General features: G+C 39.3%; 1 protein-coding gene across 1 annotated transcript in view; it reads right to left on the reverse strand.

Annotated features, from left to right (window-relative positions):
* ATP8B4 (ATPase phospholipid transporting 8B4 (putative)) overlaps window positions 1-13,932 on the reverse strand; it is a 157,077-nt gene that overhangs the window by 28,533 nt on the left and 114,612 nt on the right. Inside the window, exons 15-19 of the mRNA XM_077828428.1 lie at window positions 12,868-13,056; window positions 5,369-5,484; window positions 2,959-3,123; window positions 1,598-1,709; window positions 262-367 (exon numbers count right to left, since the gene is read on the reverse strand). Of these exons, the coding sequence (XP_077684554.1) occupies window positions 262-367; window positions 1,598-1,709; window positions 2,959-3,123; window positions 5,369-5,484; window positions 12,868-13,056 (688 nt within the window). The remainder of the gene's footprint in view (window positions 1-261; window positions 368-1,597; window positions 1,710-2,958; window positions 3,124-5,368; window positions 5,485-12,867; window positions 13,057-13,932) is intronic.

Raw genomic sequence — 13,932 nt, forward strand, 5'->3', positions numbered from 1 at the left:
ATGACTATGCATATGCCATGGCCCTATCACCCATGCAGGATGGGAGGCAACCAGTATTCTAGCTTGCAGTCTGGAGTAGTAGCCTCAGTTGCTGGTTGGTTGCCTTCAGACAAGAAGTTGGCACACTTTTACGACAATTGACAGAACTTTAACAGATGGAATCTTAAGGAAAGATTTGTAGCATCATAGGGAGAGAGTCTAACTGGAGTATACGGTCTGCAAGGAAGAAAATAAGATAATGTATTTTAAATGTTTTTTTACCTGAGTTCTTCACGCACTGCCATTACCGTGCGACCAGCCACTATGAAAATCTCATTCATGGTGTCAGTGAGCATGTTGCAGGAGTAACCAATGTTCATGGCAGTTTCTGAGAGACAATAATGTCAGTTTTGATTAGAATGGTTGTAGTTAAAATCATTACTTATTTATTTTGTAATATCAACAGAGCATATTGAGAGTACAGTACTAACATAATGAGAGTAATTTTCTAACATAATTACTGGGTTTGATATAAATGTACTACTAAAAATGCACCTTCCTCTGAGCTATATTTTATGGTTATTATTTATAGTGAAGTAGTACTCAGAGTCCAACTGAGATCAAGGCCCTATTGTTGTAAATACTGTTCAAACACATACTGAAAGACCGAAAAGGTTTCTAAATAAACTAGCCAGACAAAGTGGGAAGGGAAATTGAGGCACAGGAAAAAAAAAACTTGCCCAAGGTCAAACAGATGATCAGTGGAAAAAGAAGGAATTAGAACCCAAGTATCCTAACTCCTAATTCAGTGCCCTATGTGCTAGATCACACTGCCTTCCATATGGGGAGTAACCCACAGATGGTCACCCTTGTGCACTAGAAAAAAAACTCAGAGATTAAACACCTATAGGGTCATCATTAGAAATACTGTAAATGCTATTTAACTATATTTTTGTAGAGCTTGTTATTGAGATTAAAATGCTCAAGTACACACGTGCCATTTGAGACCTTTTTTCTTTCCACTGCGCACCTGTGGCAAGTGCCATATCCAAAGAATTTAGGACCCAAAATCATGCTGTGATATTAACAACTGAAAATATTATGCATACTGTGCTGCGAATCTCAATCCACAAATACCAAAACAATTGGTAGAACTTTTTAGATGGTTTTACAAGACATTATTTGTAGTCACTGTTCCATACATGACCTCCATCCAGGATCCTGCACACTGCCCAAACAAACACTAGGGTCATATGGAGAGAACCCTGCCCCCAACGCCATAGGTTACAGTATACCTTGCTGGAGATGCTCTCCAATGCCAGGGTGGAGGGTGTTCACCACAAGATCCAACAGTCACACCTCTGCCGTCCTCCTGGCATCCCCATGCACAACTCAATGTTACCCTCACTGCTCTGCCTTAATGTGCATCAAGCCTCTCAGAGCAGTGTTTTATTAATGATTTATAAATGTTAAATAACAATAATGTTCAAGGGAATGTGCTCCCTGCACTCCGTGCAAGGGAACTGTAGAAGTCTCACTGCATTTAGGGTTTTCTATCACCCTACCCCACCCCACCCCACCCACTTACCCCCAGAATTACGCAGTATTAATGAATTACCTTGCTTGTCTCCTGTTAGAACCCAGATCTTAATGTTAGCTAGTGATAAACTGGCAATTGTTTCTGTAACTCCTTCTTGTAACTTGTCTTCTATAGCAGTGGCACCTAGTAACTTTGTAAGGAAGCAGAACATTTAAGTGACTTTCTACAAACTCTGCAAATTCACTTAGTTAAACTAAGAGATCTGGGGAATATAAACAGGATAAACTATGTAGTTTAAACATCTACACATGGATAACATCAAGGCAAGTCAAACTTTAATACAATATACTACCCTTGATCTACATTCACAGCTTCCACTGAGAGCAGTGGAAATTTCCCCAAGTCTCAAAGGCAGTCTCCAGTCTAATTTGAATCAAGAACTACATAATACATAATTTCAGGGCAATCTTTGCTGGGGATTCCCTGGTTTTAGGGGGCCCTCAAGCCCTTTTCTTGCCCAACAGGCTGGCAGCAGCAGATCTAGCATCATTATCTTCAAGGTTGTAGTTTCTGTGTCAGCTCTTTTAATATGACTATATCTCCATATCAGTCTCAGCCAAAGGCATCCTTATGGGGAAAAAGCAAGGATGAAACTGAAGGCATGGGTATAATACCACAATGGGATATAATGTGAATTGTAGTTTATGCATTGCCCCTTTAAAATAAGCTGCAGAGACCAGACTCTGAAATATCAATATTCCATCAAGGCAACAAGGGGTGCAGAATTTCAAAGGAATTGGGAAAACTCAGCTGGGGGTTCAGAAGACGGGGCCAAATACATATATTCAACTCACATTGACTACAATGGGAGTTGTAAGTGCACATCCGAGAGTGGGATTTGGCCTTTACAGAGAGAGGAATTGGAAAGAGCAGGCATGGGAGAGGAACAGCTATCTGAGTAGACAGAGGAAAGGATTACCATCACTTATAGAGTAAAGGCAAGAGTAAGTTTTAAATTGTTTTAATTGTATATATTTCATATTGAAAGTTGGCTTTCTGGTTACAAAGCAGCAAGTCTTTTCTGAAATGGAACATGAATGTGACTTGATGAGAGTTTTAGGGGAAAGAAAATGGCTGCTTTCTTAAATTTAAAAAAAATCAGGTAAATTTATATTTAAAACGAGTCAGTTAACCATGGGGAAGAATCCCCTCACTGGTTGCCTCGAATATCTTAAAGCCTAACCACAACTGGCCTCGACATTCATTAGCATCCTTTTAAACAAAGAGGGGCACTGCCTGAATGTGAACATATATAAAGACTACAGCAGTCTTGCTTGTAGCACAACATCAGGAACGTAAGAGCATAGAAAAGTATCAATCTATAATACAACATCACTTTGCAAATATACTTTTTCTGTGCTATGTCTCTCAGAATATACCATCATGTCTTTTTCAATCTCTTCATATGCTGCAGCAAGATATTTGTTCCTGCTATCCAGTGAAGTGTTTGCCTCCTGAAGTATTTTAGACCACTCTTTAAAGTGCTCTTCAGTCAAGTTTTTGTATGCAAGGGCTAAGGTCCGAAGGCCTTCTCCAGCAAACTCCTGTCGCATAAAAATAAAAGATGAGCAGTATCTATGGGAACAATGTGAACTAAATTAGTCAGAACCACATTATATTAATTTCCCACTCTGTTAACATCCATCTTGATTATGGAGTCAATAAGCAAAGGTACTCTAAGATACCACTGAAATTAAATTCTCATAAACCTTGTTTCTGGGGGATTTTAACTCTTCAGGTTTCTTTTACTTTGAGGTAAGGTTGTGGGCACATTTTCTCTTTATAGCTAGATTTTGTTCTTTAAAAAAATAACTTGAATAATTTGTGGCAACTTTTATATGTACACGAATATTCTAACAAGAAATTGGAGTGCCTAATATTATTTTAATGCCAAACCCGAATCTAAAAATTGGATGAAGTGAAATGTTGCAGTCAGACAGAGCTGAATGTGAATGGCTACCTAGGTATTAAACAGATGAAAGTTTTAACCTTGAAAGGCAGCTAGTGTGCCCAGACTACTCTCTTTAGCACAATTAACTAAAATACTTAGCACACTTTTGGTACTACCACATATTAACAATAAATAATAATTTCATTGTGAACATTATCATTAATCCATCATCTTAAAAGCATAATACCCATGTACCTAGGATGGCATCAATGGAAGAACTGTAAGAAGCTCAACCAGATAATAGGAGTAGAAATGTCTCAAGCAGTATGTGAATCACAATAGTTCCATGACACAGTATCACAGCCTCAGGTGCAACCTATCTGTTACGCTGACAATAGAGGCCTTAGAGTGAATGGGAGCTGTGGCTGCACCACATCTCCAGTAATCAGCATCCAAATTTGAAACCACTGGCCAATACACAGATATGTGTACACAGGTTAACAGGTTAGACCCTTCAACCTAATCACAGAGAGAAACAGATGTAAAGCTGACCCCCCAACACTTAAAAAGGGTGAAAACATAATATCGTCTGATATGTTGGTGGCGCATGCTAATTAATTTAGATTCTGATCCTGTATCAGGATTGTCTGGTGCAGACTGCTGGGCTCATGCAGAATCCCACAGACAACGCATTATTTCTTTAATATAAAAATGATTTCATATATGATGTTATTCAAAATGTACACATTCTTACAGATTGCACAGCATATTAGATATATATATTCCCTCCTTTATATCTTAGAATTTCAATGACTGATTTTTTTCAAAGTCAAACAACTATCATGAGCAATTTTACTGTTAAAAACCAAAAACATTTCGGGAACTGTCTTTGACCCTGTAGTTCATCTCAACAAATCAAACGGTTTACAATGCTCCACTAACAACATTTTTTCATCTTCAGTGAATATTTGAACATCCCCTGTTCTATTATACAGCTATTACAATTAATATATAAACAGGAATGATAAAACTCAGAATTTAATGGATTGAAAAAACAGTAAGGCTTTGGAATTAAATTAATATAATGGAAAGGGGAAATTAGAGTGATGTGAAAAAAACCATAATACATCAATATACAAGTACATATTCCCTTAACTTTACTAGGCAAGTATGAAAATTCAAGGTCTTTGCATTTGACCAACTGCAAAGATCAGATGCATATGATTCCAGCCTTGCTTTCATAAAAAACATGTTGGCCTTCTGGAAAACATTAAAAGAAAACCAAGAAAGCTCTATTACAGAGACAAAAACAATAGTTATGTTTGTAACCAATATTACTAAACCATCATACTGTATACTTAATGTCAAAGGAGTATTTTTTTAAAGACTCATGGAATGGTTTGTATTAAATGTGGACACTTACAAAGAACATGAATTCTAAAAAAATAAATGCAGGAAATGAGGGCTTTATCCAGTTTCCCTTAAAGTTCACATTAGGTTAGACCCTCAAACTGAATAGAAGAGACTTATTTTCTTTAACACCATGTTACCAAACTGGATACTTTGTATCCACATCCACAGATTCCCACTGGCTTTTCACAAGGGACTCCAAGGACTTATAAACACTGTAAATATACCAGCTGTTTCAGGAGTTAACAGTGCACACACAAAGCTCTATCATTTAATTGGATTTAGCTCTCTGGGCAGCCAAAGGTAAGGCTGAAATTTAAGAAATTCTGGCTCATTTCAGAGCAGAAGGCCTATTAAGGTATTGATTCAGAAAAGCATCTGTATTTAGGAAAATACTTAAGCACATGTTTAACTCTAAACGTAAGTCCCTAAGCACATGCTTAACGTTAAGTGTGTGTTTAAGTGCTTTTATGACTTAGTGCACATACCTCAAGATGATCTGATGTCAAAGACATTAATTCTTCATTGGAGGGATGAAGCCTCTCAAATAAAATAGTATCTGCTCCCTTGCAATATAGTTTTATCTGCCCATCTGGGCTTTGAACTGAAAAAGAAAAGAGAAGTAGAAATTAAGATTGAAATCATTACTTTTCTTCCATTTTCTTCAAATGTCTATTTGACCTATCAGGTCTAGTTAGATGTTTTCTATACATATCAATAATAGTACAGCAGTCAGCACACAGAAAACAATCCCATCACCTGGGTAGGAGTTAGGTACAGTTCACGTACACTTTAAAAATGAACAGAACACATACTGATAAATTTTTCAACTAGCCATTAGGCAAAAACTGGAACCTCTCAAATCTGAACTACTTTGAATTTCAGAGGGATGGGACAGGTACAAGTCCCTGGATCTGAAACCTCTCCATCAGTGTTGCTTGTGAATCAGATTTTTCTGTTTCTGCATCAGCTGTGCCTCAAAGTCTCACAGCAGCTGGGCTCACAAAATTCCACCATTTGGGGCTGGTATATCATAAAAGAAGTTTGCAAGATTTTGCTACCATCAAATCTGACTCTGAACCTTACCACTAATTAAATCTCAAATCCAAACCTTGAACTTTAGTCTAACTAATCTAGATCTAAACCCAAATTCTGACATTCTCAGCCCATCTGTAGTTATTATACAACATTCTCCCCAAAAGTCTTCACAGAATCTTAGAGAGGAAGGACTGGAAGGGACTTCGATAGGACATCTAGTCCAGTCCCCTGCACTGAGGCAGGACTAAATATTATGTAGACCATTCCTGTCAGGGTGTTTGTCTAACCTCTTCTTAAAAACCTCCCATTACAGAGATTCCACAACCTCCCTAGGCAATTTGTTCCAGTGCTTAATTACCCTTACAGTTAGGAAGTTTTTCCTAATGTCTAACCTCAATCTCCCTTGCTGCAATTTAAGCCCATTGCTTCTTGTCCTATCCTCAGTGGTTAAGGAGAACAATTTATCACTCTCTTCTTTATAACAACCTTTTACATACTTAGAAATCGTAGAAGCTCAGGGTTGGAAGGAAACTCAGGAGGTCATCTAGTCCAACCCCCTGCTCAAAGCAGGATCAATCCCCAATTTTTGCCCCAGATCCTTAAATGGCCCCCTCAAGGATTGAACTCACAACCCAGGGTTTAGCAGGCCAATGCTCAAACCTCTGAGCTATCCCTCCCCCTTAAAAGCTGTTATCACATCTTCCCTGAGTTGTCTCTTCTCCAGACTAAACAAACCCAGTTTTTTCAATCTTTCCTCCTATGTCATGTTTTCTAGACCTGGAAACATTTTTTTTCTCTCCTCTGGATTTTCTCCAATTTGGCCACATCTTTCCCAAAGCATGGTGTGCAGAACAGGACACAATACTCCTTATCAGCCTTATCATTGTTGAGTACAGAAGAATTAGTTCTCATGTCTTGCTTACAACACTCTTGCTAGTACATCCCAGAATGATGTTAGCTTTTTTCCTCCAATAGTATTATATTGTTGACTCATATTTTGTTTGTGATCCACTATAACCTCCAGATTCTTTTCTGCAGTACTCCTTCCTTGGCTGTCGTTTCCCATTTTGTACTTTTGTAATTGATTAATCCTTACTAAGTGTAGTACTTTGCATTTGTCCTTATTGAATTTCACCCTATTTATATGAGACCATCTCTCCAGTTGGTCAAGATCATTTTGAATTCGAACCCTGTCCTCCAAACAATTTGCAACCTCTCCCAGCTTGGTATTGTCCGCAAACTTTATAAGTGTACTGTCAATGCCATTATCCAAATCATTTATGAAGATTCCCTTAATTTCTTTCACAAGTACAGCTATTTGACTTTCTCTTTTTTAATGACACAGGTGAGATAATTCCTTCTGCATCATCTCAGTTTGTTTCTACTGGAATGAAGTACCATAACATGAACATCACTTTACAGCACAGAACCCTTGAGGAAAAAGCAAGATAGCAAATAGTATTATGAAGGGTACTCAGGAAGAGAATACCGTTTAATCTCAGGGCAATAGCTTCTGAGAGCATGTGCAGCTGTATTAATGAGAGCTAGCAGGGCTCCGGAGGGGAACTGATTAATTGTTGCTGATGGTTTTCTGCCTCAGAAAAGAAGCAGATTTATGCCAGTACGTACTTGTGAGCACCTTGAGCCATTAAATACCAGGCTTTTTATAAATATATTATGGTTGATACAGCATTAGCTTGACATTTATACATTTTAAAAGTATGTGCAACACCTATTTACTGTTGTCATTTGCACCACATAAAATAACTAACCAGTAAAAAATGCTTAGCTCCACTAGAGAGGAGTAAGTCTTGAGCGAGTTCAAGGTGGAGAAACTTCCTCACTGGACCATATATCAGGAGCGATTTGTATGAATTAACAGTTGCAATATGATCCATACAAATATTTAAATATTTCCACTTTATGCCTAATATTTACATTGCCGTCCACAAATACATTGAACTATCATTTTGAAAGAAGTTTTTTCTGCATAATGCATCTTTTGTGTTGTCTCTGCCCAGAGAACGTATTTTTGAAAATAGTTTAAGGTTAATCAGACAAACTGTTTTTGATTTACAAGGTGTCAAGGTCCCAGTTTCCCTCCGCTCCAAGGGTATCTGGGAGGTATCTGGGCCTGTGGACCTCTGGTGTGATTCCAGTGCAATGAACTGTAATCTGTTGGGGTTCTTGGGGCAGTTGGCCTTTACATGCCCCAGCTCGTTACATTTAAAACATCGTCCAGCTGACGGGTCATTGGGGCGAGGTGGGTTGCTGGAGAACGGGGTGGTGGGACGATAAGGGGTCTGGAGGGTTCTTTGGGAGGTAGGTGGGGCTTTGGGCGGCCCCCGGTAATAGGGTGTGGTCTGGGGTTGTCCCTTCTGGTGTCCACTCCAACTGCGACCAGTTTTCTTCTTCTCTGCCACCTCCACCCATCTGGCTCCAATCTCTCCTGCCTCGATTACAGTTTTGGGCTTCCCATCTAGGACGTATCTTTCTATTTCCTCAGGAACACCCTCTAAGAATTGTTCCATTTGCATTAGGAAGCGCAAATTTACTGGAGACTCACCACTTGCTCCTGATATCCAGGCATCCCAAAGTTTCACAACGTGGTAGGCATGTCGGGTAAATGACACGTCTGGTTTCCACCTTAGGGCTCTGAACCTCCGACGAGAATGCTCGGGTGTTATCCCCATTCTGACTCTTGCCTTGGATTTAAACAGTTCATATTTGTTCATGTGTTCTTTAGGCATTTCAGCTGCCACCTCAGTTAAGGGTCCACTGAGCTGTGGCCTCAGCTCTACCATGTATTGGTCAGTAGAGATGCTGTACCCAAGACAGGCCCTTTCGAAGTTTTCTAAGAAGACCTTAGTATCATCACCTGCCTTGTAGGTGGGGAACTTTCTGGGATGGGAAGTGGTACTTGGAGAAGGATTGCTAGGGTTTGTTGGGATATTCCGCTGAGCCTTTATCTTCTCCACCTCCTCCACATGCTTACTCTCTTTTTCCTTCTCCTCCAGTTCTTTGGCCCTTGCTTCCATTTCTTTGTCCCTTGCTTCCATTTTCAGCCGCATGAGTTCTATCTGTCTTTCATGTTCCCTTTGTTTTTCCGCAGCCTGAAATCTGGCTAATTCCAGCTTTTGTCGAGCCGTGGATTTTGTCATTCTAACCTCTCTGTTTTTAACTAACTTTACACCCAAGGTTTAGAAATAAACAAACAAAACTTGGCTGTAAAATTTTGCTGTGCTGGAATAGAATACCTATTCTCTGATAGTGATTGTCAGCCTACAGAAAAAGACAATTCCCTTGTCTCTGCTCTGGGCCCAAATCAAAGCAAAAAACCTCCAACTACTTGGAAACCTGCTTACCAGCAGCCCAAAGGAAAAAAAAATTCCTTTTCAAACCTGTGCTCCTTGTAAAACAAAAAAATCAAAATCCTAAAAAAAAAAACCCTGCCACTTTTGTCTCCAGGCAAATGGGTAGAACCCCCCCCCCCCGTTTACTTTTAGAAAAAAAGAAAAAAACTTCTGGTTTACCAAGACTGTGAATTTCCCTGCAGGAGGCTAAGTACCCTGCCTCCAGGCAAAGAAAACCTGCAATTCACAAAGATAATCCCCTTTTGTCTCAGCTCTGGCTCCAAAGCGGAGAGAAAACAAGCTGCTTTCAGTTTCAGCTGCTTTCTGGACTTCCTTTCCAAAGGAAAAAAAAAATTTCCTTTTTAAAATCTGTATTTCTAGTTCAGAAAATCTCAACTGGATCTCAAAATGATTTCAGGTTAATCCCACCACTCTGCCACCATGTCAAGGTTCCTTCCCCACTCTGAACGCTAGGGTACAGATGTGGGGACCTGCATGAAAAACCTCCTAAGCTTATCTTTACCAGCTTAGGTCAAAACTTCCCCAAGGTACAATATATTCCACCCTTTGTCCTTGGATTGGCCACTACCACCACCAAACAAATACTGGTTACTGGGGAAGAGCTGTTTGGAAACGTCTTTCCCCCCAAAATACTTCCCAAAACCTTGCATCCCACTTCCTGGACAAGGTTTGGTAAAAAGACTCACCAATTTGCCTAGGTGACTACAGACCCAGACCCTTGGATCTTAAGAACAAGGAACAATCCTCCCAACACTTGCACCCCCACCCCTTTCCTGGACAAGGTTTGATAAAAAGCCTCACCAATTTGCATAGGTGACCACAAACCCAAACCCTTGGATCTGAGAACAATGAAAAAGCATTCAGTTTTCTTACAAGAAGACTTTTAATAGAGATAGAAGTAAGTAGAAGTAAAGAAATCCCCCCTGTAACATCAGGATGGTAGATACCTTACAGGGTAATTAGATTCAAAACATAGAGAACCCCTGTAGGCAAAACCTTAAGTTATAAAAAGATACACAGACAGAAATAGTTATTCTATTCAGCACAATTCTTTTCTCAGCCATTTAAATAAATCATAATCTAACGCACACCTAGCTAGATTACTTACTAAAAGTTCTAAGACTCCATTCCTGGTCTATCCCCGGCAAAGCAGCATATAGACAGACAGACCAGACCCTTTGTTTCTCTCCCTCCTCCCAGCTTTTGAAAGTATCTTGTCTCCTCATTGGTCATTTTGGTCAGGTGCCAGTGAGGTTACCTTTAGCTTCTTAACCCTTTACAGGTGAGAGGATTTTTTTCTCTGGCCAGGAGGGATTTTAAAGGGGTTTATCCTTCCCTTTATATTTATGACACAAGGCTTTTAAAAAGAGGTAGTTTTCATTTTTAAAATTCTGTTCTATAGAAACATTTTGGGGCACTCATAACTCAGACATCTTGCAGTAAAAACTTCAAACTTGCTTTATCCTCTAATCCTCAATGAGAATTAGTGTATAATCATATGTTTACCAAGTTGAAATGCAAGACATTTTAGTTATTACTTTTGGTCTCCATATGTGTTTTAATTTCCATGAGAGAACTGGGAAATTTCACAAGCTCCACTTAATTTAAGCAAGCGCTCTCTTGCTCGCTCTCATATTAAAAAAATTTCCAGCCTTTTTCATGTGAAAACCCAATTAATAGATTTGCAAGTTTCTCTCAGTGATTTTTCTGTAAAAAATAGATGAGTTTCTTAATTGTATTTTATTTAAGATCCCTGGCTAATAAGTGGAAGGCTAGCAGAGATGTAAGGTACTGTTGGTGTTGGAATGAGAGTAGATTGGAAAAAATTCAGTGAAACTTTTTTTGTGCATATTTGAAGATTCATCAAAATTGAAACATTCTACAGAGTTGTGTCAATTTTGTGAAACTATGATGGCAACCAGGCAGGGCTCCAATGCAGCCTGGTGGGATACTGAGAACCCTGCCTCTCAGGCTTACATCTCCTTGGCAGCCTAGGCTCCCAGGGTCCACCAGCTCCAAAGCAGCCCACCAGACAAAGTGCCCCACAGCCCATTCCAGAAGAATTTCAAAATGTTTGGATTTTGTTCCAAATTGGAACCAAATCAAATGCTGAAATGTCAAAATCCTCCACAAAATGGAATTACTGTTCTCCACCCAGCTCTAGTTGGAACCTAAGTTGTGCGGAAGCAACTGCTTCTTGTTATTTTGCAGGCTCCTGTTTGTGCAGCTCCTTTCTAAGTTAAGGGGGTTCAACATGGGAAGTAGCTTTCAAAAGAGATTAAACCAAACCAGAGCCTATTTTTCATCATGTCTTCTATTACCCTCATTTTTGCTTTTCTTCCATTCTCTATCCCTATTCTTCTCTCCTTTCATTTGCCTTCATCATTTTTTTCATCTGTCACCTGGATATCCTCCCATATTTGTCTCCTTCACCTTTTTCTCTCCATCATAAGTGAAGAAATTATTAAGTGATTTACATTTAGTCTTTGTTATATTGAAATTTTTTCCTAGTCTTAATTAGACGTACTTCCCTTGTCCCTTCTACTTACATTTTCTAATTTCAGCTGAAACCATAAAAAGTCAGCATTTAACAGATACTCTATGGTTATAACAAATATTTTCTATTCTAAGCACAGGGGAAAACTGTGGTAAATGTTCTTAAATGCTTACTTTTTAAAGGCAACAACTTGATCATTTCTTTGCAAACTTAGCCTGCTTAGTAAACTTTTTTTAGTATATGCAGTCCTCGACTTTATGATGTTCGAGTTATGATGAACGGCACTTACGATGCTTCTACACTGACACCCTGATTCAACTTATGACTATCGGTTTCAAGTTTATGATGTTCAGTCCCACAATGGAGTAGACTGTGGTTCCGAGTTCCAACTTACGACGCAATTGTAAGGAACCAATTGTGTCGTAAGTCCAAGGACTGCCTATATTATTCTGAAAGCAGATTTTTGGTGTGGTTTTACACACTCTAAAGTTTTTTTCTAGATATACTTAAGATTTCTATTATTTAGTTGTTGATATTATTGATCATTTACACTTGCTTGATTATTGTAAAGCACTTTGATAAATGTTAATAGAGCAATGTAAAACCAATAAATCAATCCTAATTGTAAATCCTTATAGTTGCCGGTCACATGCTCTACAGAAACAGAGTGAGAAAAAGAGCAAAATGTATGGATTTGAAAAACTGTTTCATTATCAAATTTTCAGAAAACAAAATTCAATGCAATTAATAACCTACTGCTACTATACTTTGCATCCTTCCATCCAAGAATCTCAGAGTGTTCTACTAAACTGAAAAGTATCATAGTCCCCATATTATAGATGGAGAAAGGCACAGTCTAAATGACTCCAAGGTACCGAGAGTCTGTGGCAGAGGAGGAAGTGACATCTAGATATCCTGAGACTTCCACTTCCTTCCTTTTTCTAACCGTGAGACTAAACTGCCTCCTTTGGCAGTTGGCAGGTTAGAGCTCTCACTGGTAGCTAAAAGCTGGCTCTAGGCTTGTGTGTCTTGCAAACAACAGGCATGAAAGAAACAAAGAGAAAGCTACATGCTGTACCTATTACAGACATCCTTTTCCTGATATTGTTAAAATCCAGAATTGCTAAGAGCTGGTATGTAACAAGTTTGCCCATTTCTTCCACAGTGATGGTCTCTGGGGTCCGGGACTTAAAGATGAAACCGAAGTTTCTGGCAGCGGTTACTAGAGCACCTTCATCTGGCGACTGCACCTGGTAAACCAATTCACCTACAAGAAAAAAAACCCAAACACTGTACGTAACCGAGTTTTGAGCCCTGCATTAATAGCTTCACTTTTAGTCCATTAAAGAACAGCAGTACTGAACAGTACTTCATGGCTGATGACCTCTGCTGAAGGCAGAGCTGCACTGTCTGACTGCAGTGATCAGTAGGCAGGGGGAGAAGGAAAAAAGGCGGGAAAATGATCTGTCATAAAACTTAGTAAAAGTCTTTTCTCTGGGACCAACTCATTGTGAAAGGGAATGAGGTGTGCATGCGGTGTCTTTTATGCTTCATCAGTGCAACATAATGATGTGGTGTCAGCCATGAAAATATTTTGGGATGTTTAATGTCAAAACCTGCCTAGATGGCAAGAAAACCAAAATTTTGCCTCCTCTATTGTCCAGGCCCCAGCTGCTACTGCCAGGAGGGCTCTGCTGTGGGTGGCAAGCCAGAAAAGGAAGTAGGACAACTGTGTGGGTTTCGAGGACATTTGTAATAGATAAGGGTTCAATTTCTGTGCACTGAATGCCTGGGACAAAGATACCATGGAAAGGGACTTCACATTCAGGGTGTGATTTCAGAGTCATATTCTCAGAGAAAGTCTGTTCGCTCCCTCAGCCTCGGAAGTGTTGTACAGTAATTCCCATTAAGAACTTGATATTACCATTGGAAGGTAAAAATAACTTTACCCCAAACAATTTGAAAATTCTCTTCTTTTGAGGTAAAATGTTGAAAAACATACCCAGCATATCTGAGCATGCTGCATCGCATGCATCAGCTGGCCTTACATGGCACAGAACCTTATGGGAATTTAGGGCTGGATAAAGCCCTAACTGTATAAACCTATAAGATATTGCACATGTAGATAAGGACACTGGACTCA

This window comes from Eretmochelys imbricata, chromosome 10 (genome assembly GCF_965152235.1).
Source record: "Eretmochelys imbricata isolate rEreImb1 chromosome 10, rEreImb1.hap1, whole genome shotgun sequence".
Taxonomy (NCBI): domain Eukaryota; kingdom Metazoa; phylum Chordata; order Testudines; family Cheloniidae; genus Eretmochelys; species Eretmochelys imbricata.